The sequence below is a fragment of the Marmota flaviventris genome, chromosome 3 (assembly GCF_047511675.1).
Source record: "Marmota flaviventris isolate mMarFla1 chromosome 3, mMarFla1.hap1, whole genome shotgun sequence".
In the NCBI taxonomy this organism is placed as follows: domain Eukaryota; kingdom Metazoa; phylum Chordata; class Mammalia; order Rodentia; family Sciuridae; genus Marmota; species Marmota flaviventris.
The window spans coordinates 251,241-276,487 of record NC_092500.1 but is presented as its reverse complement, the minus strand read 5'-3'; the positions used below and the strand labels follow the sequence as shown (position 1 = coordinate 276,487).

Here is a 25,247-nt window from a genome sequence, read left to right as displayed (position 1 = left end):
GAGTTTCACGTGAGGAGGATGGCATTAGAGCTAAAAATAGTTGAATGTAAGGGAAAGGTCGCTGGCTGTGTCAGCTGTGCAGCCTGTTCCCTGATCCCTTCTCAGGCTGGCTGCTCATCCCAGGGCTCTCTGTAACCTCTTCACTCCCCAGTCCTCCCTTTATTTGTTATTCTAGGCTGCAAGAGGGGAGGGTTGAGGGATAGGGTACCCCAATGGGCAGAATGGATCCTCAACCATTTTAAGCTCAGACCACAGAACAGAAAGCAGTGGTCACTTGGTCAGTCTGTGTGCATTCCTTGGCTTGGTATTTTTGCTGCAGCTAGTCAGGAACAAGATATCTTGTGAAGGAAGAAGCTCATTTATTAAGGTACACAGCCCAAGGGCTCCTGCCTGCCTGCCTTGGGGACTATTCAAATTGGAGGAGAGGTCAGCCTCCTCATACAGTTGCACTGTGGGGCACAGCCCCATCCCAGGGATTCCTGCCCTCTGCCCCTCCCTCCAAGGTCCTGCCCTGGAGGCTCCAGGAGAAACTCTGAGGAGTAGGAACTGGACAGTCAGGATGATGAGTGGAAGCTGGTCAGCTGTCCCTTCTGTTGGAAGTAGAACTGGAACCGAGACTGGGCATACTCCTAGGAAAGGAAATTCACCTCTCACAATAGTGAAGAACTTAGGACCAGCACCCTCTACCATCCTTTGACCACCTGGGACTACCCAGATTTCTTAGAGGACATATGGTCCCTGGTGCACTCCAGCTCCCACCCAACATGCCCACCCCTGGATTACTTACCAAGTAACCAAATTCTATTGTAGACATGGATGCCTGGAGGATGGACCATAAACCCCAAAAGAAATGGGATGCCAGAGCATACCTGGAGGTGGGGGCAGGATAAGAAGGGGCATTTAAGAGCACGTTTGGCATCGCCTGGATCCCCTTCCCTAGGCTGGTCAGTCCCTAAACTCTAGCTTCTCCATTATTCTAATCCCTACCTCATCCTGACTCTTCCAGTTCTCAAAACTGTTCCTCCTCGCCAGCCTCAACCTCATGTTCCATATCTCTGGCCTCAATGTGCATTGGCACCTTACCTGTAATCCCCCTTTTCTTGGAGCCCTGGCCTACTCTCATGGTGCCCCTCCCTTCCTCACCGACTGACTTCTACCAGCAAATCTTCTTCCAATTTTTTCTGTTCTTCTTGGGAGAGGGTCTCGCCTTTCTTTACTTCTGCCAGGTAATGGCGAATAAAATGGAGCTGAAATCAATGGACAAGAGCCAGGAACTGGAGAGACTTAAATATTTAGCACCCTTTCTGGCCATACCCTTCCAAGACTGACTTCCCTCCTCTCTTACAGGATAAGGCCTGTTTCCCATCCTCCAGCCCACATACCTGTTGTCCCCTGGTAGGGTAGTCTGTGGGCCGTGCTTTGTAAAAAGGCCACTCCTCATGAGTATAATCATAAACCCATTCACAAAAATGGTTCCCAATGTCAAAGCCTCTGGGGAAACAAGGTAGACTTTCAGTTCCCAAATGCCCTGGGCAGCTACAATGCAGAGATGAACACCTGGTCTGTTTTTCCTCCCATGCAACCAGGTGTATAGGAGCCTTCCCTCCTACCCTCACCTGTAGTTATAACTGCTGTACTCGAAATCAACCAGCATGAGACTGTCAGCATTTTCAGGCTCTGAGAGCAATAGGATGTTCCCTGGGGGAAAGGGATGGGGTTCGGGTCACATGAGGGCCCTTTGGCCCCTCTACCTTGGATTAGAAAACTTCTCCTACCTTCTTGGATGTCATTGTGGCAGAAGACCACTGGCGATGGCGTAGAATCTAGCAGCTTTCTACAAGGGTAGGAGAGGCATGGGTACTGATTAGGAATGACTAGAGTCACCCTCGTGGGCTAGGCCATGACCCTAACCCTAAGTAGACCCTGGGGAGGACTCCTAGTTTCTTGGTGCTACCTTCCTCACAACCACAGCTTGCCTGCCCTTACCTGAGGTTGCCCATCTCATCCTTCAGGCTGTACATCTCCAGCAGGTTCATATTGAGGAGGCCAGTGGGAGGCAAGTCCTGGATCTGCTTTAGGTACCTGAAGCCCAAAGAATAGAATACACTCACTCTGCTGTCCTTACCCTCTCTCCCAACTGCCCTTGAAACCAGATTAAGTCATTCTATTGGCTGAGAATCTTGAGTGCCCATACTAGATACTGGAATGCCTAATCCACTTGACTGTAGGGCTGGACAGAATTTGGTTCAGTTCAGGTGTATGCCAGTTCAGGTAAGTCCTAAACCTGATTTACCGTTCCATGGTCCCAAACAGCCAGTGGGGCTCCTTGGTGAACGGCATCTCCATGCCATGGAATTGGGCCATCTTCGTGGCAATGGCTGCTGATAACACTGGCTCTCGAAGCTCTCGAGTTTTCAATGGTCGGCTCTGCACCCAGGAACCTATCAGGGTGGTGAGGGGGCAGGGGCAGGAGGGGGAAGGGGTAGGGGAATGGGAGGAGGCCAAAGTCTTGGGGAAAAGACTGGGATGTGAATGCAGACACTGGGGAAGGGATAGGGACTGAGGGGAGAAGGCGATTTGGGGAGAAGTGGGCTGGGTTCATACTGGGAGGTACTGTTCCAGCCGGCCCTCTGGAAAGACTCCATAGAGCTGGGGACCCAGCGACCGCTCTGCAAGAATGGCAAACATCACGCTTTCTAGGACCAAGGAGTCTACACCCTGAAGGAAGATGGATAGTAAAAGGGCCTGTCAGGAGGACCCAAGGCAGTGGGGCCCTGGCACATACAGGAGCGTCTGCTTTCTGCGCCCACCATAGTTGGAACTATCTACTACCTGGAGGCTCTGGAGCACAAGTTCTAGTATGATAAAGTACAAATCACTGAGTCCCTGGCCTCCACGGCGTAATGGGGACGACACTACCAGCACGACTTACGGCCGTATGGGGCCATCCTGCAGCCCTAACTCCCCCTTACCTGCAGGATGGCCCCATACAGCCGCAGCAGCACCTCCCGGGGCTCCTCGCCAACGCTGGGCAGGTGGTCCGGGAGCGAGCAGCGGAAGAGCAGGTTGCTGAGACCTCCGCTGCAGACCCACATCAGGCACCCTCAGCAGGAGACAGTCCCTCACGGCGCGACCTAGCCCCTCCCGGCTCTGCCCCCCGCGGGCCCCGCCCCGAGCCCCGCCCCCGCGGGCCCCGCCCCACCCAAGGCGTGAGCACTCGGAGGCAGCAGAAGCGGGAAAGTCTCGAGGACTCCGAGGCTGACCCTTGACCCGGGCCCCGGCGGCGCACAGGAGGGGCTAACCCCTGACCTCCCACCTCACAGGGAAAACCCTCAGTTCTTCCGGCCTCACTCGGCGCCAGGCCCCGCCCAGGTACTCCCGGCACCATTGGTAGGCTCGGCGCTCGGCGTCACGCGACAGCGACGAGGAGCGTCGCCGGGTCGGGGCCGCGTCCGGGGATTTAGACTGCCACAAGCTGTCCTTGGCCAGGCGGCCGCCGACAGCCCCGCCTTCGGTCACAGTTGTCCCGCCTTCGGCCACAGTTGTCCCCTCCGCCGCCATGGCGCGGGCTCCGCCGGGCCCAACGCCCAGTTGCGCTCAGCTCCCTTCGGACGGATTCGGCTTCTTCCGGCCGCGCTCGACTCCGCTTCCGGCCGGTCTGCGCTTCTCCGGTCATACTCGGGCTTCTCCGGCTAGACTCGGCTCTCTCCGTGACCTCAGTTTTCCGAAGGCCCCAAATGCCGCTTGTCTTCGCTGTGCCCCTCCCCTGTGCAAGGCAAAAAGCAAAGTCTCTTTCCCTGGGTGGGGCGCTTGTCGGCACGCCCCTCTGGGCGGGGGTCGTTTGAAAGACCGGGAGCTGTGTGGACCGCGGCCCGGAACTAAGAAAGTGTATTGGCCAATCAGAAGAGTGAGCGGTGAGGCTTACGACACGTGGGCGGGGCGCGCCCTCTGCAGGATCCTGCGGGAGGCTCGGACGGGTGGAGGTGAGCCCTTGGGGCTCCCGCACAGCGTTGCTGTTCTGGGCAGTGTGGTTTAGAGTCTTAGGATGCGTGAGAGACGCACGTCTAGGTTGAGGGAAGTGGGGGTATATGGTGCGTGCAATAAACGTTTGTCGTGCGAGTGAAAGAATGGGGCTGTTTAAACAGTTCCGATGACTCCTGGCAACTCAGAGTCATGAAACCTTGGCTGCCGCTTGAAGTTGTCGTCTTTGCGCGTCCTTCACTGACCAATTCTGTGATTGGTTCCAGACCTAGAATCAATTGCAGAATCAAGCTCTGGAGCAGACATCTGGGGTTTTGTAAGTTCTCCTTGGCCCACCTAGGCTGTTTGCAGTGCTCAGACTCACTTCCCAGGAGGGCATCCCATGGTAAGTGCATGTGGGTGTGGCAGTCAGGAGGTTTGACCCACTACGATTTGTGGCAGCTTGTGTTGAACCTCGGTGCTCTTTGGGATAAAACACATGGGCAGCTAACTAACTCGAATGACCAGAAAGAAATCAAGAATGGGAAGGCAAATGTCAGTTGCTGCCGCAGAAAATCTTGATCCCTCACTCCATTTAAATCTGAGCCAGTTCTGAGACCCCAAAGCCCATTGATTGAAAGGGAGGGTTCCCTTGAGGACAGATTCTAGAGTGCTACCATAAGTATACACAAGAAATATTTCCCCACTCCTCCCCTAAAGGTGCCTAGAGGCACTTAAATAACTAATTTGTTATGGAAAAGGGATTATCCAGAACTCCGAAGATTAGACACAGGACTTGAGCTGACGCCAGGGCACCTGAAGCATCCTGGTCTTCTGATTAGAGTAGGGGCTTATGAAAATCTCATGAAAAATGGAATTCTGCCCCAACTCCTTGTGGTAGTTTCCCTGGTCCTAATGTGTGCTTGGATGGTTATACCTAACAGTAAGCAGAGCTCATACATTCATCCCTGACTTGTGGAGTAAGAACCATGTGGCAGGAGGAGCAAAGTAGAAACTCCCCACCCTAGTGGTCCCCCCAGGGTAGTAAATCAGAAGCAACACTGCCTTCCAGGTGAATTTGTATGAATTGTGTCACCTTCCCATTTCACTCCTTCATTTCACTCTTTCATTTCACCTAGATGGTCCCTGAAAATCCAAATATATTCATGTAAATGAAGGTGGACTATCATAGACTTAGCCAAGTAGTGTTCCCAATCTCAGCAGCCATGCCTGGTGTGATGTCTTTATTGGAACCAATTAATGCACCTCTGTCATTGATAATGAAGTGACTGATATACTGAACGTTATTTTCAATTCCCAATAGTAAAGAGGATCTAAAGCAGATAACATTTATATGGGAAGGACAGCCATATGCATTATGTGGCTCCAAGGCTGTTTTAACTCTCCTGTTTTCTGTTACAACATAGTCTGTAAGGACCTTATCATCTGGACACTCCACAAGTCATAAATGACGTCATACTAATTTGACATGGTGAAGAAGGAAGTGACACTGATGCTCATAAACATTTATGCTCTAACATTTATGCTCAGACCATAAATGTTAGAGGATATAGCCTCCAAAGTTATAGAATCTGTTGTATCTTAGTGGTACAATGTTCTAGGGGAAGCTGGGGCATTGCCTCTGAGGTAAGGAGTTATTGTATTATGCATCCCAATCAAGAAGAAAGAGGCATAGCACTTTAATGAACTTCTCTACTTGGAGCCAGAATTTACTAGAGAATATACTAATATATTCTCTCTCTATATATATATATATATAGCCCCATTTTGGAGCTAGCTTGGTAAACTGCCAGTTTTGAGTGGGGCATAGAGAAAAAGAAGTCTTTCCTGAAGATCTAGATTGGGGGATGGGCTCCCCTGCCATTTAGCAGAACCAGTGGGCTGGGTTGGGCTCATCTGTGGAAGAAAAGGCCCTAAGTGGTACCTCTAGCAAGCCTCAGTAGGAGGTTTGTAGTACACCTGGTAAGATCACTTGCCAGGTAAAAACAGCCCCTGGCATGCTACCACACCCAAGTAGAGGCTGAACACCTGATTGGGGCACCAAATGACCTTGCAACTCAGTCTGCTTGTCCTGGGATAGACATTGTCATATCTACCAAGTAATAAGAATAATTCATTCATTGTTCAATGAAAAAGGTATCCTTGGGAATGGAGCCAACCTTTTCCACGAGGGAGCAGTCATCTACAGGACAAGGTGACTGTGGTCCCACACCTCCTACCTTGTTGCACCAATGCCTGTCTATCAACAGAAAATAAAAATCAGGTCCGGTTCACAGTGGGTCATCTTGATGTATTACGAGCTGAAAATGAACTGCTGCTTGCTGTGTGGCAGTCCCATTCAGGGTGATGATAAGGGGAATCTTCTGTGAGCAGAACCTCATGCAGTGCCGTGGCTATCACTTGGTGCAGAGTGAGTAGATGGAGCTTATGGAAGTTCAGGTGGAATCCTGGGTGTGACAGTGTTGGTTGGTCAGGAAAGGGCCAGAGCAGAAGACTAGAGACTGGAGGTCTGGGGAAACAGCTGTGACCCAGGGAGTGGTCACAGCATGTGTGCATCTTTGTGCCTCCTCATGGCAGGGGAGTCACTGAACAAGACAGAGATACCAGCCTCTGCCTTCCTGTACTATACAGTGAGCTAGCTCATGGTTGGAGGTGCCATGGTAACAGGAATGCAGGTTTTGCCTACTAACTCGGGCTCGCTCTTATCAAGTTAGAGCATAATGATAACTCCTCTAGTTATTACTGCTGTTGACTGACCTGTTAGCAGCTGAGATCAAGCTGAGCTTCTGTTGTACTGCCATTTGTAGACAATATCAGCTAGTCACTCTAGCAGGTTGGTTACAGCCCACCCTTTCTATCCCATTCATCTTTTTTTTTTTTTTTTTGGAACTGGGGATTAAACTCAGGGGCACTAAGCACTGAGTCATATGTCCAGCCCTATTTTGTATTTTATTTAGAGACAGGGTCTTGCTGAGTTTCTTAGTGCTTTGCTTTTGCTGAGGCTAGCTATGAACTTGTGATCCTCCTGCCTCAGCTTCATGAGCTGCTGGGATTACAGGTGTGCAACACTGTTCCTGGCTGATTTATCCTCATTGGAACTGAAAACTACTCTGAGTGTGGATTTGCCTTCCCTATCCACAGTTAGAGAATGCTTAGTTTACCAGCGTGGGATCATGTATAACATTGCCTCAGGCCAAAAAACTCTCTTACAGTGAAAGGGATGTGGCAATATGTGGAATGCCATGGATCCACCGCTTCTCTGAGGTCCTGCATTACCCACAAGAAGCTAGTCTAATGGAAAGATAGAATGACCTCTTTTTTTAATATTTATTTTTAAATTTTAGGTGGACACAATATCTTTGTTTTACATTTATGTGGTGCTGAGGATCAAACCCAGTGCCTTGTGCATGCTAGCCAAGCACTCTACCACCAGCCATAACCCCAGCCCTAGAATGACCTCTAAAGGCTGAGCTAAGGTCTTGGCTTTGGGACAGTATCCTGAGAAGTTGGGGTATGTGCACTGAATCAAAACCCCATATGTGATGCTGATCCACTAAGAGTCAGCAGGTGAGGATTGGGGAGCAAAAACACAGGTCCACGAACCTAGAGGCTGGAATTAACTATTTCTCACCATCGTCTAGCAACTCACATGTAAAACATGCTCTGTCTCCACAGCCTTAGGATCCACTGGAGTTGGGCTGTTTGCATGAGGGGATCCCACTGATGGGCAGGGAAGGATGCTGGACCTGAATCTGCAGACACAACTATATCATTCTGAGCTCTTGCTGGTGGACTTGCAGGCAAAAGAGGAAGGGATAACAGACCCTGGCTGTTAGGAGGCTGTTGAGTGTTACCACACAACTGGCACTTAGAGGAGTTGTGCATTGGAGTACTTCCATGAGAGGTACTAGTGCAGCAAACACTGTCAACAGCAGGGGCTCATACCCCTCAGGGGGGAAGGTCTGGGTACCTCATTAGGCAAGCTGTGGTACCCAGCTGGTGAGGCAGGGGAGGGTCATGATGAATGTTGCTTACATCCCTGGGTGCCTCAGCAGCAGTGGCAACTCTACTTGCTGTATTTCTTGCACCAATTCTCTTGTAGAGGTGGTGACCAGCCTTCCCATTGAAGGACCTCATTCCACCTTAAATTGCTGTGGACCCACAGAGCTGCCTCTAAGGCACCTGCCACGTATCTGTGTTTTTGTACTTCCTGCCCCAGGAGCTCTCTGGTACAGCAGGAGCCTGCAGGGTCTGCTTACCAGCACTGTTCCCAACAGCCGAGACAAGAAATCAACCCCAGTGTCCATCCAGGGACTAATGGATAAAGGAAGTGTGATATATGATGGAATTTTACTCAGCCACAAAAAGAAGGGAATGTTTCAATTAAAAAATTTTTTTAGTTGTAGATGGACACAATACCGTTATTTTATTTATTTATTTTTATGTGGAGCTAAGGATCAAACTCAGTGCCTCACACTTTCTAGGCAAGTGTTCTACCAGTGAGCCACAATTCCAGTCCCAAATCTTTCAATTTTTAACAACATGAATGAACCTAGAAAACATACTAAGTGAATAAGCCAGACACAGAAAGACAAATGCTGTATGATGTCACTTACATAAGGAATAGAAGCATCAGAGAGAGCAGTGTAACCTGGCTTGGAGGTAGGAGAAATGGGGAGATGTTGGTCAAAGGGTGCAAACTTTGAGTTATAAGATAAGCAGGTTCTGGGCACCTGAAGTACAGTGTGGATGGTTATAGGTGTGATCATTAATTTGATTGTGGTGTTGGTTATGCAGTGTATACATGCATCAAATTATAAAGAGAAGTTATGTTAAATGTATTGGATCTGTTAGGATTGTGAATCCTAATTGAGCTAATTTTTACCCATGACTTGATTAGTATCCATATGCTGGTGACAGAAAAATAAATTGACTAGGCATAATACTCTTGGGTAACTGTGTTAATTTCCAATTGTTGCTGTAACAAGTTACCATAAACTTAGTGACATAAAATAACAGAAGTTTATTCTTTCATAGTTCAGGAGGCCAGAAATCAAGGTGAGGGTAAGGTTGCACTTCCTCCAGAGGCTTCAGGGAAAACCTGCTCTTTGTGTCATAGGCATTCTTTTTTTTTTTTTTTTTCTAAATATCTTAGTAGTTGTTGATGGACCTTTATTTATTTTTATGCGATGCTGAGGACCGAACCCAGTGCCTCACACATGCAAGGCAAGCGCTCTACCACTGAGTCACAATCCAGGCCTACTATAAGCATTCTTTAGCTTGTGGCAGCACCCTTCTGATCTCTGTCACCATAGTCAAGCTGCATCTTCTTCATTCATCTGCTCAATGTCCTTTTGCCTCTCTTTTATGAGGAATTTATGATTGCATTAGGGTCCACCTGGATAAACCAAATGATCTCCTTATCTCGGAATCCTTAATCACCTCACCAAAGATTCTTTAAAAAAAATTTTTTTTAGTTGTAGATGGATGCAATACCTTTATCTTATTTTTTTTAATGTGGTGCTGAGGATTGAACCCAGTGCCCCACGCATGCAAGGCAAGCACACTTCCAATGAGCCACAACCCCAGCCCCTATTTTTTTTTAAGAGCGAAAGGAGTAAGATTTATTCAAGAATAGAAACAAAACTCTCAGAGGATAAGAGGGGACCCCATATCAGATTTCCAAAGATTCTGTTTTCAAACAAGGTAACACTTGCCAGGATTAAGGTATGGATTTTACTCACAACATTCAGCCCCTCACTCCATGTGTCCTAGTCCTTAAATATTGCAGTTAGAAAGTCCTGAGTTCAGGGGCTGGGGATGTGGCTCAAGCGGTAGTGTGCTCACCTGGCATGCGTGCGGCCCAGGTTCGATCCTCAGCACCACATACAAACAAAGATGTTGTGTCTGCCGATAACTAAAAAATAAATGTTAAAAACTTCTCTCTCTCTCTCTAAAAAAAAAGAAAGTTCTGAGTTCAGCCTGATTTTTCTTCCTTGGATGTTGATACTGCAAGCTTGATCCTTATCTCCATTACAGACCTAATAATAAAGACAAGATTTTGAGAAAAAGAAAAAACACCTTACTGATTTGCAAGTAAAGGAGAAACACAGGAATCTCCTGTCCCAGAGGCTGTGATTCTCTTTCCCAGGGGAAACACAGGGCCTTTAAAATAGGAATACAAGTGCAGGGGTCCAAATATCATCAGTAGATAGAATTAATTTATGTCCATTAGATGTCCTTGAAGGAGCCATTGCTCCAGGCCCGGGTCTGGAATTTTTTTAGTCTGGTGGGTAGTGATATCCTTCCAGGTATGAAGGACATGGTAGCTTAGCCAGGGTTGGAAAAATGGTAGCCATGTTTTCCCCACTATTAGGGAAGGGAAGGGGAAGAAGAGGAGGGAAAAATGTCAGTTTTAAAATAAACCATGCTTACAGGACCCTAAATGTACACCAAGGCACATTATAATAAAAATGCCTAGCTTATAGGAAAAGGATAGAATTTTAAAGGCCACAAGAGAAAAGTATTAGATTACATATAGGGGAAAACCAATTTGGGCCTCAGCTGGTATCTCAGCCCAGACCCTCAGAGGTGGGTCCTGGAACAACACATACCAAGCTCTGAAAGAAAATGGATCCCAACCAAAAATTTTATGTATAGCAAAACTAAGCTTCAGATTTGAAGATGAAATAAAAACCCTCCATAATAAACAAAAATTAAAAGAATTCCCAACTAGAAAGCCTGTATGACAGAACATTTTCAGCAAAATATTCCATGAGGAGGAAATGAAAGAAAAAAGTGAAAACCAGCAAAGGGAGGGACTACACTAAAGGAAAAGGCAAAGGAGAAACTAAGTCAAATTAAAAACTAGAAATAAACTAAAATGACCAGGAATACAAATCATATCTCAATAATAACCCTGAATGTTAATGGCCTAAACTCATCAATCAAAAGACACAGACTGGCAGATTGATTAGAAAACAAGATCCAACAATATGTTGTCTCCAAGGCAAAGACATCCACAGACTGAAGGTGAAAGGATGGGAGAAAACATATCACTCACATGGACCATGTAAACAAGCCGGGGTTTCCATCCTCAGATAAAATGAACTTCAAGCCAAAGTTAGAAGGACATTTCATACTGCTTAAGAGAATTATATATCAACAAGACATAACAATCACAAATATTTATGCCCCAAACAATGGAGCATCTATGTACAACAAACAACCCTTCTCAATTTCAAGAATCAAATAGACCACAACACAAAAACACTGGGTGACTTTAACACACCTCTCTCACTACTGGATAGATCTTCCAAACAAAAACTGAACAAATTATAGAACTAAATAATACAACCAATAATTTGGACTTAACATACATAGAATATTTCATCCGTCAATGAGTAAATACACTTTCTACTCAGCAGCACATGGATCCTTCTCTAAAATAAACCATATGCCACAAAGAAACTCTCAGCAAATGCGAAAAAATAGATACTACCTTGGCATTCTATCAGATCATAATGGAATGAAATTAGAAATAATAAAATATTAAAATAAAAATTAGAAGATACTTTAACACCTGGAGACTAAATAATATGCTATTGGATGATGAATGGATATCAGAAGAAATCAGGGATGAAATAAAATACTTAGAGATAAATGAAAACAATGATACAACATATCAAAATCTCTGGGACACTATGAAGACAGTGCTAAGAGGAAAGTTCATTGTATTAAGCTCATTCATTAAAATAATAGAAAGTCAATAGATAAATGACCTAACATTACATCTCAAAGCCTTAGAAAAAGAAGAACAAATCAATACCAAGAGCAGTAGAATACAGGAAATAGTTAAAATCAGCGCTGAAATCAATGAAATTGAAACAAAAGAAACAATTTAAAAAATTGGCAAAATAGGTCCTTGAAAAAATAGATAAAATTTATAAACCCTTTGCCATGCTAATGAAGAGAAAGAGAAAGAAAACTCAAATTACTAAAATTCATGATAAAAAAGGAAATATCACAATGGTACTACTGAAATACAGAAGATAATTAGAAACTATTTTGAACAAACTATAGAACTAAATAATTTATACTAAAGAATTTATACTCCAATAAAATAAAAAATCCTGAAGACATTGATGAATTTCTAGTGACATGACTTACCCAAACTGAATCAGGAGGACATACATAATTTAAACACATTAATTTCAAGCAAAAAGAAACAGAAGATACCATCAAAAGCCTACCAATCAAGAAAAGCCCAGGACCAGATGGATTCTCAGCTGAGACAAGACCTTCAAAGAAGAATTAATACCAATATTCCTCAAATTATTCCATGAAAGAAAAAATGAGGGAACCCTTCCAAACTCATTCTATGAGGGTAGTGTCACCATCATACCAAAACCAGACAAAGACACATCAAGGGAACAAAATCAGACCAATATCCCTGATGAACATAGATGCAAAAATCCTCAATTAAATTCTGGAAAACTGAATACAAAAACATATTTAAAAAGATAGTGCACCACGATCAAGTGGGGTTCATCTCAGGGATGCAAGATTGGTTCAACATATGGAAATCAATAAATGTAATTAATCACATCAACAGACTTAAAGATAAGACTCATGATCATCTCAATAGATTAAGAAAAAGCATTTGACAAAATATAGCATCCCTTCATGTTCAAAACAGTAGAAAAACTAGGGATAATAGGAACATACCTCTCATTGTAAAAGCTATCTATGCAAAACACAAGGCCAAGATCATTTTACTTTTTAAAATTTTTTTAATATTTATTTTTTGGTAGTTCGTACACAATAACTTTTATTTTTTTATTTATTTTTATGTGGTGCTGAGGATCAAACCCAGGGCCTTGCACATATGAGGTGAGCACTCTACCACTGAGCCATAACCCCAGCCCCACATCATTTTATTTTTATTTATTTTTTAAAATATTTTTTTAGTTGTAGATGGACACACAATATCTTTATTTATTTTTATGTGGTACTGAGGATCAAACCCAGTGCCTTACACATGTGAGGCAAGTGCTTTACCACTGAGCTACAGCCCCAGCCCCCAACATCATTTTAAATGGAAAAAAAGTTGAAAGCATTCCCCCTAAAAACTGGAACAAGACAGGGATGCCCTCTTTTACCACTTCTATTCAACTTAGTCCATGAAACTCTAGCCAGAGCAATTAGACAAAAGAAATTAAGGAATATGAATAGAAAAAGAAGAACTCAAGCTATCACTATTTGCTGACAACATGATTCTATACTTAGAGGGTTGTGGGGAGCCACTTTGAATGATTCGCGTCTTCCCTCTTGGAGTGGAGAGGCTTTGACTATCACAACATCTTGTAGTGACTTGGACATTGCCTGGGTTCCAGAAGTTTGAGGATGTGTCTTGGTGTCACTCTACAGCCCTTGGGTTAATTACACTCACATGTCCCTTGTAACTCCGCCCCTTCTTATTTTTTTGGATGGAACTTTATCTAAGAATGATGGTGCTCCTAATAAAAGCCCACTTCCAAACCAATGTGCTCTCGTGCTCTCTCGCTCTCCCTCTCTCTCTCTCTCCCTCTCTCCCTCTCTCTCCCTCTCTCCCTCTCTCTCCCTCTCTCTCTCTCCCTCTCTCCCTCTCTCTCCCTCTCTCCCTCTCTCCCTCTCTCCCTCTCTCCCTCTCTCTCTCCCCCTGTCTCTCGCCAGCCTCTCATGACTATCCCTTGCTCTCCCATTTAGGGACCTTGAGGCCTAGAGCAGACGAGCCGTTCTGAAGTTTGTTTAAAGGTGAAGTGAGTGTGTTTTATTTGGTGTCCTTAGAAATTCACATGAGTGACCTTAAGTTCACCTGCCCCCGTGGGTCAGGAGCAGCAGAGGATCCACAAAATTCTACCAGAAAACTTCTAGAACTAATAAATGAATTCAGCAATGTAGTAGGATATAAAGTCAACACTCATAAATCAAATTTCTGTACACAGTGACAAATCCTTTGAAAGAGAAATTAGGAAAACTACCTCATTTACAATAGCCTCAAAAAATAATAATAGGGGCTGGGGATGTGGCTCAAGCGGTAGGGCGCTCGCCTGGCATGCGTGAGAGTTCGATCCTCAGCACCACATACAAACAAAGATGTTGTATCCGCTGAAACCTAAAAAATAAATATTAAAAAAAATTCTCTCTCTCTCTCTCTTTAAAAATAATAATAATAATAATAAAGGGCTGGGGATGTGGCTCAAGTGGTAGCACGCTCGCCTGGCATACTTGTGGCCCAGGTTCGATCCTCAGCACCACATACAAAGAAAGATGTTGTGTCCGCCGAAAAACTAAAAAATAAATATTTAAAAAAATTCTCTCTCTTTAAAATAATAATAATAATAATAATAATAATAATAATAATAAAACTTGGGGATCAACCTAACAAAAGAGATGAAAGATCTCTACAATAAAAACTGTAGAACACTAAAGAAAGAAATTAAAGAAGACCTGAAAAGATGGAAAGATCTCCCTTGTTCTTGGATAGGCAGAATTAATATTGTCAAAATGACCTTACTATCAAAAGTGTTATATAGATTTAATGCAATTCCAACCAAAATCCCAATGACATTCCTCACAGAAATAGAAAAGGCAATCATGAAATGCATTTGGAAAAATAAGAGAACGAGAATAAACAAAGCAATCATTAGCAAGAAGAATGGAGCAAGAGGCATCAAAACTACCAAATACCAAAACTTAAACTATACTGCAGAGCTATAGTAACAAAAATGGCATGGTACTGGCACCAAAATAGACATATAGATCAGTGGTAGAGAATAGAAGACAGAGACAAACACACATAAACACAAGTTATCTCATACTAGATAAAGGCGCCCAAAACATACATTGGAGAAACATACATTCAACAAATGGTGCTGGGAAAACTGGAAATCCATATGCAGCAAAATGAAATTAAAACTCTCTCACCCTGCACAAAACTCAACTCAAAGTGGATCAAGGACCTAGGAATTAGACCAGAGACTATGCACCTAATAGAGGAAAAAGCAGACCCAAATCTTCATCATGTCAGCTTTGGACCTGACTTCCATAATGATTCCTAAAGCACAAGAAATAAAATCAAGAATCAATAAATGGGATTGGTTCAAACAAAAGCTTTTTGCGGCAAAGGAAACAATAACATGAAGAGAGAGCCTACAGAATGGTAGAAAATCTTTACCACCTGCACCTCAGATAGAGCATTAATCTCCAGGATGTATAAAGAACTCAAAAAACTTAACATAAAAAAATAAATAACTCAATCAATAATATTTTATCTCACTCCAGTCAGAATGGCAATTATCAAGAAAACAAGCAACAAGGCTGGTGTTGTGGCTCAGTGGCAGAGTGCTTGCCTCACACATGTGAGCCACTGGGTTTGATCCTCAGCACCACATAAAAATAAATAAACAAAGATATTGTGTCCACCTATAATAAAAAAATTAAAAATATTAAAAAGAATACAAACAACAACAAATATTGGCAAGGATGTGGTGGGAAAGGTTCACTCATACATTGCTGGTGGGACTACAAATTGGTGCAACCACTATGGAAAGTAGTATGTCGTTTCCTAAGAACACTTGGAATGAAACCCCCATTTGACCCAGCTATCCCACTCCTTGGTTTATACCAAAAGGACTTAAAATCAGCATATTGGGCTGGGGTTGTGGCTCTGTGGCAGAGTGCTTGCCTAGCATGTGTGAGGCACTAGGTTTAATTCTCAGCACTGCATATCAAAAAAGAAAATAAAGGTCCATTGATAACTAAAAAAAATATTTTTAAAAATTCAGCATACTACAGTGATGCAGTCACATCCATGTTCAGCTCAATTCATAATAGCCAAACTATGGAACCAACCTAGGTGCCCTTCAACAGAAGAATGGATAAAGAAAATGTGGTTCATATACACAATGGAATATTACTCAGCCTTAGAAAAGAATGAAATTATGGCATTTGTAGGTAAATGGATGGAGCTAGAGAATACTATGCTAAGTGAAATAAGCCAATCCCCAAAAACCAAAGGCCAAATGTTCTCTCTGATATGCAGATGCTAATTCACAATAAGAGGGGGTGGCTAGGGAAAAGTAGAAATACTTTGGATTAGGCAGAGGGGAGTGAAGGGAGGGGAGGTGGTTTAGGGTAGGAAGGATAGTAGAATGAATCAGACATTATTATCCTATGTATGTATATGACCACATGACTGGTGTGATTCTACATCATGTACAACCAAAAGAATGAGAAGTTATACTCCATTTATATATGATTGTGAAAATGCTTTTTACTGTCATGTGTAACTAATTAGAATAAATAAAAAAATAATCCACTTGTGGTCAAGTGAAAGGTTTGTACTCATAGCATAAAGTGGACTCCATTACAATGTGATTTGATTTTCCCCTCTGGATACTTGAAGTATGGTATATTCATGAAGGAGTATTTTACTTAATCATTTTAAATAATAGTAAACCTTTACATGTTAACATAAACAATATCTTATGAAAAATAACTATTTAAAATAAAGTTTTAATGATAAGAGTGGCTACTGTAATTTCCAAGAATGTCCCCCCCCCCAAAAAAAAAAAAAGCATGCATTGGAAACTTAATTCACAGTACAAGAATGTTGGGAGGTGGGGTACTTATGGGAGATGCTCAGGTCATAGGGTACCTACCTTCATGATGCTCTTTTTTCAGTACTGGGGATTGTACCCAGGGATTCTCTATTAACAAGCTACTTCTCGTGTCCTTTTAATTTTTATCCCTAAGCTACTGAGGGTGGTCTTGAATTTTCAGTCCTTTGCCTCAGCCTCCCAACTCTCTGGGATTACAGGCACGTGCCACTGTGCTCAGCTTCATGACTCAATTATTGCCACTTATACCTCCTGAGACTGTGAGTTTGATCTTGTGTCTTCTCTGGATCTTCTTCTCTCTTGTTCTTCTCCTTCCACCATGGGATAATGAGACAAGAAGACCTTCATCAGATGCAGTCCTCCCCTTGAACTTCTTTTTTTTTTAATTTTATTTTTTAGTTGTATATGGACTCAATGCCTTTATTTGTTTTTATGTGGTGCTAGGATCGAACCCAGTCCCTCTCACTTGCAAGTGCTTTCCCACTGAGCTACGACTCCAGTCCCTTGAACTTCTTAACCTCCATAACTACGAGCCAGTAGAGGTGTAGTCATTCTAAGTTTCCCATTCTCAGTTATTGTCACCACAGCACAAAATGGGCTGAGATAGTAACACTGTTTTTACATTTTTCACAAGTTTCTTTCTGTTTCTTCCCCCAGTATTGGGGATTGAACCCAGGACCTTGTACATGCTAGGCAAGTCGTCTACCACTGAACTGTACCCCCAGCCCTCTCAGATTTAACATCTGACTTAGTTGAGGACAGCTGGTTTCCAGTGTCTGCTGCACTGACTCTTGCAGTATGTTGTTTTGGTTGAAATATGTGAAGAAAATCTGGTCTCATACAGATTTGTAGTTGGGAAAGTTTTCAATAACTTTTCAGATAATTGTGTATCTTCTTTGACATTTCACTAAGACTTGATGAGTTAATCCATCCACCCTCCCTCTCTCCCTCTCTCCCTCCCTCCCTTCCTTCCTTTTTTCCTCAAACCCAGGCTGGACCCAGAGCCTGTAGCATTCTAGACAAGTGCTGTAGCACTGAACTATAGCCTCAGCAAAAGGTATTTTCTTAAATGTCAGTTGCAATTTGTAATGTAAAACTATATCATTATCCTTTGTTATTTAAAAATACATTGGTCTATTTTGCATGCTAAATGGATATTTGACTCATGCATAATTTTGGAACATATATGCTGGTCATTCAGAAAACTTTGGTGCACTGAGTTATATGCAGCCACATTTTGACAGGTTTTATTACATAATATTTTTAAAATAATTTTTGTTGCTGGGTATGGGTACATGCCTGCAATCCCAGAAACTGGGGAGAATGAGGCAGGAGGATTACAGATTCAAGGCCAGCCTCAGCATCTAAGTGAGGTCCTGAGCAACCTTGTGAGACCCTATCTCAAAAAAAAAAAAAAAAAAAAATAGAAAGAATAGGGAAGGGGCTGGGGTTGTGGCTCAGTGGCAGAGTGCTTGCCTAGCATGTGTGAGGCACTGGGTTGCATCCTCAGCACCACATTAAATAAACAAACAAACAAACAAATTTAAATTAAAAAAGAAAGACTGGGGATGTAGCTCTGTGGTAAAGTACCCCTTGGTTTAATCCCCAGTGGGCACCCCTCAAAACAGATTCACCCTTCGGGAGGCTGAGACAGGCAAATCATCAGACTGAGCAACAGCGAGGCACAAAGCAACTCAGTGAGACCCTGTCTCTAAATAAAATACAAAATAGGGCTGGGGATGTGGCTCAGTGGTCAAGTGCCCCTGAGTTCAATCCCTAGTACCCATCCCCACTTCAAGAAGAAATCATCCTTGTTAATGTTGCCACAAACTCATCAGAAAAATCTTTAAATGTTGGGAAACAAAGCTTATGGTGATAGACACAGATTTTCCAGAATTCTAATTTTTTACTTAAAAACTCAAATTTTAGGGCTGGGGATAGAGCTCAGTTGGTAGAGTGCTTCCTTGCTTTGCATGCACAAGGTCCTGGGTTCAATCCCCAGTACCACTAAAAAAAAAAAAAATCTCAATTAATATTTATTTTTTAATTGTAGTTGGACACAGTACTTTTATTTTTATTTATTTATTTTTATGTGGTGCTGAGGATCAAACCCAGGGCCTTCCACGTGCTAGGTAAGAGCTCTACCGCTGAGCCACAACCTCAAATTTTTATTATTGGCAACAAATACTGTCAGTTGTTTTCCTTCATGTGACATGCACATTTTGTTCATTTTTGAGAAAGTATCTGTCAAATATCCAAATATGAATAACCGTAGATTGTCAATTGTTCTTTCTAGTAAAAATAGTGCTGGGCTGAGGTTGTGGCTCAGTGGTAGAATGCTTGCCTAACACTGGGTTTGATCCTCCCTACCACATAAAAATAAAATAAAGGTACTGTGTCCAGCTACAACTAAAAAAATAAATATTAAAAAAATAGTGCTACCAAAGTTCACATTATATTAAAAGAACTATCTACCATGACCAAATATTATTTTTTTATCCCATATTATCAAATTTGTCCTTGTAATGTATATAGTAATTCTTGGTCTAATACAAAAATGATAATCTCAATGTTGAAAGGGTATTTGGTAAACTTTAACATGTATTCGTCAGTTTTTCTGAGATAACTAGGAATAGAAAGATACATTCTTAATATAATAAAGAATAGCCATCTTAAACCAAAACTGAGCATTGTATTTAATTGGAAATACTTTTAGAATTTCTTCTAAAATATGGGAAAGGCAATCATACTATGACCATTATTATATAATTGCTTTAAATGTTCTAGACAATGCAATAATGTATAGAACATAGATGTATACTACAGAATCATCATTTACACACAATATAAAATTTTAACCTAGAAAATCCCAAAGCATCAACTTTTAAAGAACTTATTTATTAATCATATGTTTGGCAAATATGCAGAACATCCATACTATGACCTATAAACCACTAAAAAATAATTATATGGTCCAGTGTTTAGAATATTTCACTCATGATAGCAGTAGAAAATGTAAATGACTAAGGAATGACCCTAAGAGAAATATAAGAGCCTATGTAAAGAAAATGGAATCTCTACCGTGATAGAAAGATATTATTATTTACATAAATTAGCATGTTATGATTATTTTCAATTTTTATTTTTCATTTTTTTGGTACTATGGATTGAACCCAGGGGCTCTTAACCACTGAGCCACATCCCTAGTCCTTTTTATTTTTTTATTTTAAGATAGAGTCTCGCTAAGTTGCTCAGGACCTTGCTAAGTTGCTGCGGCTGGTCTCAAACTTGCAATTCTCCCGCCTCAGCCTTTATAGCCACTGGAATTACAGGTGTGTACAACTGTGCCTGGCTGAACATTTTTGAAATAGCAGGTATTTCAAAATTAATTCAGAACTTTTGTGCAATGTCAGTTAAAATATTAGTGGATTTAGACTTTTAAAAAAGTTATCCTTTAGCATATCTTAAAGAATAAATGGGCAACATTTGCTAACTTAACAATGAATAGGAAATTTACTTCACAAAATTTTTTTTAAAGAAAGAGAGAGAGAGAGAGAGAATTTTTAATATTTATTTTTTAGTTTTCAGCGGACACAACATCTTTGTTTGTATGTGGTGCTGAGGATCGAACCTCGGCCGCCCGCATGCCAGGCGAGTGCACTACCTCTTGAGCCATATCCCCAGCCCCCCACAAATGTTATTATGAAAAATTTCACAGAAAAAAAATAAATATTGTGCAATGGGTATCTAAAAATTTTTTATGTTACAAGATGCTAACATTTCTGTTCTTTCTCTATACAGAATAGAAGTTTAAATAAGAATGAATGAACCATGAGGTCTGTTTTAGATTTATATGAGCTGCAGAACCATTTCGTTTTTTTCCTATGAAACATAACTCTTCAAAAAGAATTATCTGTCCTTGCTGTCACAGATATTTTTTGTTTGCATGCACATGCACACACAACTTGTAGACTTAAAACGTGAAGCAAATTCTCATGCTAATAATGTTTCTCTGTTTCTTTAGTTTTGCTGTGTGGAGTCAGTGTTATATTATTTGATATGTAGACATCCATAACCATTTGGACTTTATCACAGAATAAAATGAACCTTTAAAAAAATTTTAAAAATAGTGCTCCACAAAAGTGCCTAGTTGAGCTGGCAATGTAAGTAATTGTGTAAGTAATTTGGCAACAGTCATACTTAGTATGAAGGACTTTATGTATTCTTCCTGTGTCCTCACCCTGAATAGTGTATATTTCTTAGTATTGAGATGTAGTTGATGATTTTTTAAAATTTTTTTTATTTTTTTGCTTCTTCAAGGAATTCTTCAGTGGAATTGCCTTTTTCCTTCCAGAAGTAACAGTGAGGAGTTCAACAACTACTATCACATTTTGGGACCACTACCATAACTTGTGCCAAGGTACCACTAGTTTTACCAATCATTACTTTTGCACCATCAGCACAAATGTTAATACCACAGAAAGATAAATAATACCCAAATTGTTTTGCCCTTTCAGTGTCTTAGGGCTCCAGGAATCCATGAACTATATTTTGAGAACCACCACTCTAGGATTAGGATGTCAAAGGGAGAATAGAATATATATGTTTTACCAAATCTTATGAAACAGTACTAAATTTCTCCTCAGTGTAGAAATTTATACTCTAGCAATTATGGTAACATCTGGCTGTGAATCATAGAGACCTAGAATAATAGGGACTTAAGTAAGGGAAATTTTAGCAATGTTGTCTGTGTGTGAGCATACAGCCTACATCACATGGGCCTTTGGATTGCACAGTACCCCACCTGTACCATCTTGTGCATTTATCAATTGCATCTAAAAACATGCAGGTAGCCAGCCCTAGGCTTAGATAATGGCTCTATTTTTGAGGGCTAAATGTCTGATTAAAAACCAAGGATTTGGGATGGAGGTGTAGTTTAGTGCTATTCTGCTTGCCTAGTATGTGCTGGGCCCTGGGTTCAATTCCCAGTACCACACACACAAAGAAGTATAATAAATGGCATGCTCATTACCACTATTTAGAAAACAACAACAGGGATTCTTGAGCTGGGGGTGTTGCTCAATGGTAGAGCACTTGCTTAGCATGTGTGAGGCCCTGGGTTCTACCCCAGCACCCCATGTACCCCTGCAACTCCAGGGGTTCTCAAACCAGGTACCATGGTATGTGCCTATCATTCCAGCCACTCAGGAGGCTGAGGCAGGAGAATCACTTGAGCCCAGGAGTTTGAGGCTAGCCTGGGCAACATAAAAAGATCTCATCTCAAAAAAAAAAAAAAAAAAGAAAAGAAAAAAAATTGTGGGGGAATAGTAGAATAAGATTAGGGGACAATCAGGCCAGGCACAGTCAGGCCAGCCAAATAAATAAATAAAATCATTTTAAAATAATTTTATTTATTTATTTATTATAGGTGACACACACCTGTAATCCCAGCGGCTTGGGAGGCTAAGGCTGAGGCAGGAGGAGTGCAAGTTCAAAGCCAGCCTCAGCAACTTAGGCACTTAGCAACTCAGCGAAACCCTGTCTCTAATAAAATATTTAAAAAAGGTCTGGAGATGTGGCTTAAGGGTTAAGTACCCCTGGGCTTAATCCCCAGGACACACACACACAAAAACAACAACAACAAAAAACGATTAGGAGATAATCAGTTTCTGCTATAGTCTGGCCCTTTGGCTGGCCAACATGTTTCTCTGTGCTCTGTTAACCTGGAACACACCTATACCTGAGAGAGACCTGTGTGACAGCCCAGCAGTCACAGCCTCCTGTGTGAAACACAGGCCTGTGCACTCTGCAGTTTACTCCAGCAGGCCCAGGCGCAGACCCAGTTGGCCCAGCGTGCTAGTCAGCTTTCTGTTACTGAGATAATCAACTTTTTTTTTTTTTTTTTGTATTGGGGTTTGAACCCAAGTGCACTTAACAACTGAGACACATATCCAGTCCTTTTTTAAAAAAATATTTATTTTTTGGGCTGGGGTTGTAGCTCAGCGGTAAAATGCTCACCTAGCATGCATGAGGCGCTGGGTTCGATCCTCAGCACCACATAAAAATAAAATAAAGGTATTTGTGTCCACTTACAACTAAAAAATAAATACTTAAAAAATATTTACTTTTTAGTTATAGTCAAACACAATATGTTTATTTTATTTATTTATTTTTATGTGGTGCTGAGGCTCGAACCCAGGGCCTCGCATGTGCTAGGTAAGTGCTCTACTGCTGAGCCACAACCCCGCCCCCCCTTTTCATTTTTTGAGACAGGTCTTGCTAAGTTACTTAGGACCTTCTTAAATTGTTGAGACTGGCTTTGAACTTGCCAGCCTCCTGAGTCGCTGGGATTGCAGGCGTACAACACCATACCTGGCGACATAATCAACTTATACAGAGAAGAGGGTTATTCTGGCTCATGGTGGTAGAGCCTGCAGTGGCAGTTGGTTGGCCCCATTGTCTGTGGGCCTGTGGCAAGGCCACACTCTGTGGCAGTGTGCATGGTGGAGCAATACTGATCACCTCACTGGGACACAGAGGAGATGGGGACCCTGCAGTTGCCCTGGAGGGCACACCCCAGTGACCTAAGACCTCCCCAGGGCCTACCTCTTAAAGTTCCCATTGCCTCCCAGTATCACCAACCTGGGGACTAAGCCTGTAACACGTGGCCTTTGGGGACACTTCAGGTCAAAGCCATAGCACCCAGGGACTTATACATGAGAAGATACGTCATTTGTCACCAACGTTCCCAATGTATAGTAGTGTATAAATCCAGTGACTTATAAACTAAAAAATATTTCAGGTGTCCCAAACACAGGATAAAACAGAAGAGGATAAACACAGTAAGAGCCCATGTTTAGATGAGGCAGCTGTCCCTTGACCGCTCTTCTCAGGTGTGAGTGACCAAGACTCACTCCTGATGGGTTACAGGATTCCTGAAGCAGCTCCTGGCTCCGTCCTCTGGGCTGCTGACTTTGGCCTCAGGCTTCTAGTCCGCGGCTGAGGAGGTGAACACTGAAGAGCTGCACTGGACCCGCGGGAAGCTGGCTGGGAGCCAGGACTGCAGTTCCTTTGGAGATGCTGGTGTCGTCCCTGTTCTCAGTGTTCCTTAGCAGCGCATCTTGGCTTAACAGCATGAGTTGGGAGGCTTCTTACCCTTGCTTTCCCAATGCCTGTGTAGGATTGGTGTTCTCTCTCTTCAGTGCTTACTAGAATCCGCCAGTGAGGAAGTCTGGGTGTGGAGTGTTTATGATAGTGAATTTACTTTTTAAAATAGCTTCAGGGTCAAACAGATTTTTCTGTTTCTTGTTTCAATTTTGGTAATTTGTGTTGTTCAAGGAATTTGTTCATTTAATTTAAGTTGTCAAATTTATTGGCATAAGGTTGTTCATAATATTTTTAATATCCTTTTCTTTTTGGTTATACATGACAGTAGAGTATATTTTGACATATTTATCCAAACATGGAGTACATCTAATTCTTGTGGTACATGATATGGAAATTCACTGTAGTATTCATATATGTACATAGGAAGGTTATATCAGATTTATTCCACTTCCTTTCCTATTCCTGTCTCTTTTTAATATTTGTTTAATCTCTAGTGATATTCTTGCTTTTATTTATGATCCTGGTAATTTATGTCTTTTTACTTTTTTTCTTAATTAATCTTGCTAGAGGTTTATCGATTTTATTGATATTTTTCTTTTTAATTTCTTTGTAGTTGTAGATGGATATAATAATTTTATTTTATTTATTTACCTTTATGTGGTGCTGAGGATTGAACCCAGAGCCTTACATATGCTAGGCAAGTGCTCTACCATTGAGCTACAACCCCAGCCCCTTATTGATATTTTTCAAAGAACCAGCTCTTTGTGTTATTGATTTTTCTCAGTTTTGTCTGTTTTCTATTTCATCAATTCTTTTTTTAGAATATTTTTTAGATGTTGATGGATCTTTATTTTATTCATTTATTTATATGCGGTGCTTAGAATCAGACCCAGTGCCTTGCACATGCTAAGCAAGCGCTCCACCACTGAACTATAACCCCAGCCCCTCATCAATTATTATTCTTTCTCTTTCCTGCCTTACTTTTAGCCTACCTTTAGTTTTACATTTGAAGTTCATTTTTCAAAATAGCTTATAATTATATCTTGCTTTTCAAATATTGTCAGTCTTTTAAATGTTTTAGATTTAATTTCAATTTAATAAAATTATTGACATTATTGGACATAAATTTACTATCTCACTAATCTCACTATTTGTTTTATATTTGTCCCATCTTACTTTGTTCCATTTCTTTCTTTTGGATTAATCACATTGTGTGTGTGTGTGTGTTTCTTGTTTTGTACCAAGAGTTGAACCCAGGGATGCTTAACACTGAGCCACATCCCCAACCCTTTTTTAAATTTATTTATTTATTCATTTTGAGACAGGGTCTCACTAAGTTGCTGAGGCTGACCTTGAACTTATGATCCTTCTGCCTCAGCCTCCCAAGCTGCTGGGATTACAGGTGTGCACCACCACACCTAGCAAGTGTGTTCTGGTATTCCATTTTATCTCCACTCTTATTAGTTTTTTCCCCTATGGTCTTTAAAGTGTTTCCTC

The 25,247-nt window shown here is 41.9% G+C and overlaps 1 protein-coding gene and 1 long non-coding RNA gene across 5 annotated transcripts; one reads left to right on the top strand and one right to left on the bottom strand.

Moving 5' to 3' along the window:
* Window positions 1-155: 155 nt before the first annotated feature.
* On the bottom strand, window positions 156-3,753 carry Chkb (choline kinase beta). 4 transcript variants are annotated; one of them, XM_027953126.3, is made up of 11 exons: window positions 3,317-3,753; window positions 2,973-3,081; window positions 2,605-2,718; window positions 2,294-2,427; window positions 1,987-2,082; window positions 1,776-1,834; window positions 1,617-1,698; window positions 1,383-1,491; window positions 1,144-1,247; window positions 788-869; window positions 464-629 (listed from the first exon to the last, which is right to left on the bottom strand). In XM_027953126.3, the coding sequence occupies exons 1-11, from the start codon at window positions 3,559-3,561 to the stop codon at window positions 555-557; spliced, it is 1,209 nt and encodes a 402-aa protein (XP_027808927.1). In that variant the 5' UTR covers window positions 3,562-3,753; the 3' UTR covers window positions 464-554. The 4 variants fall into 4 exon arrangements, 3 of the variants coding, with proteins under 3 accessions (XP_071465454.1, XP_071465455.1, XP_027808927.1); XM_071609353.1 differs by lacking the exon at window positions 1,144-1,247 and having other exon boundaries at window positions 156-629; XM_071609354.1 differs by lacking the exon at window positions 1,144-1,247 and having other exon boundaries at window positions 156-629; window positions 2,294-2,441; window positions 3,317-3,480.
* Window positions 3,754-3,855: 102 nt separating this feature from the next.
* On the top strand, window positions 3,856-23,518 carry LOC139705128 (uncharacterized). The gene is made up of 3 exons (XR_011706961.1): window positions 3,856-4,366; window positions 20,964-21,063; window positions 23,446-23,518. It is a non-coding gene; the product is annotated as an uncharacterized lncRNA (long non-coding RNA).
* Window positions 23,519-25,247: the final 1,729 nt, after the last annotated feature.

Excerpts from the sequence above, each read along its gene's own strand:
- Chkb (XM_071609353.1), bottom strand. The coding sequence starts at position 3,561 with ATGGCGGCGGAGGGGACAACTGTGGCCGAAGGCGGGACAACTGTGACC. Across the intron at positions 1,835-1,986 it reads GATGAGATGGGCAACCTCAG|AAAGCTGCTAGATTCTACGC; the intron begins GTAAGGGCAGGC and ends CTACCCTTGTAG. Across the intron at positions 630-787 it reads CAATAGAATTTGGTTACTTG|GAGTATGCCCAGTCTCGGTT; the intron begins GTAAGTAATCCA and ends TTCCTTTCCTAG.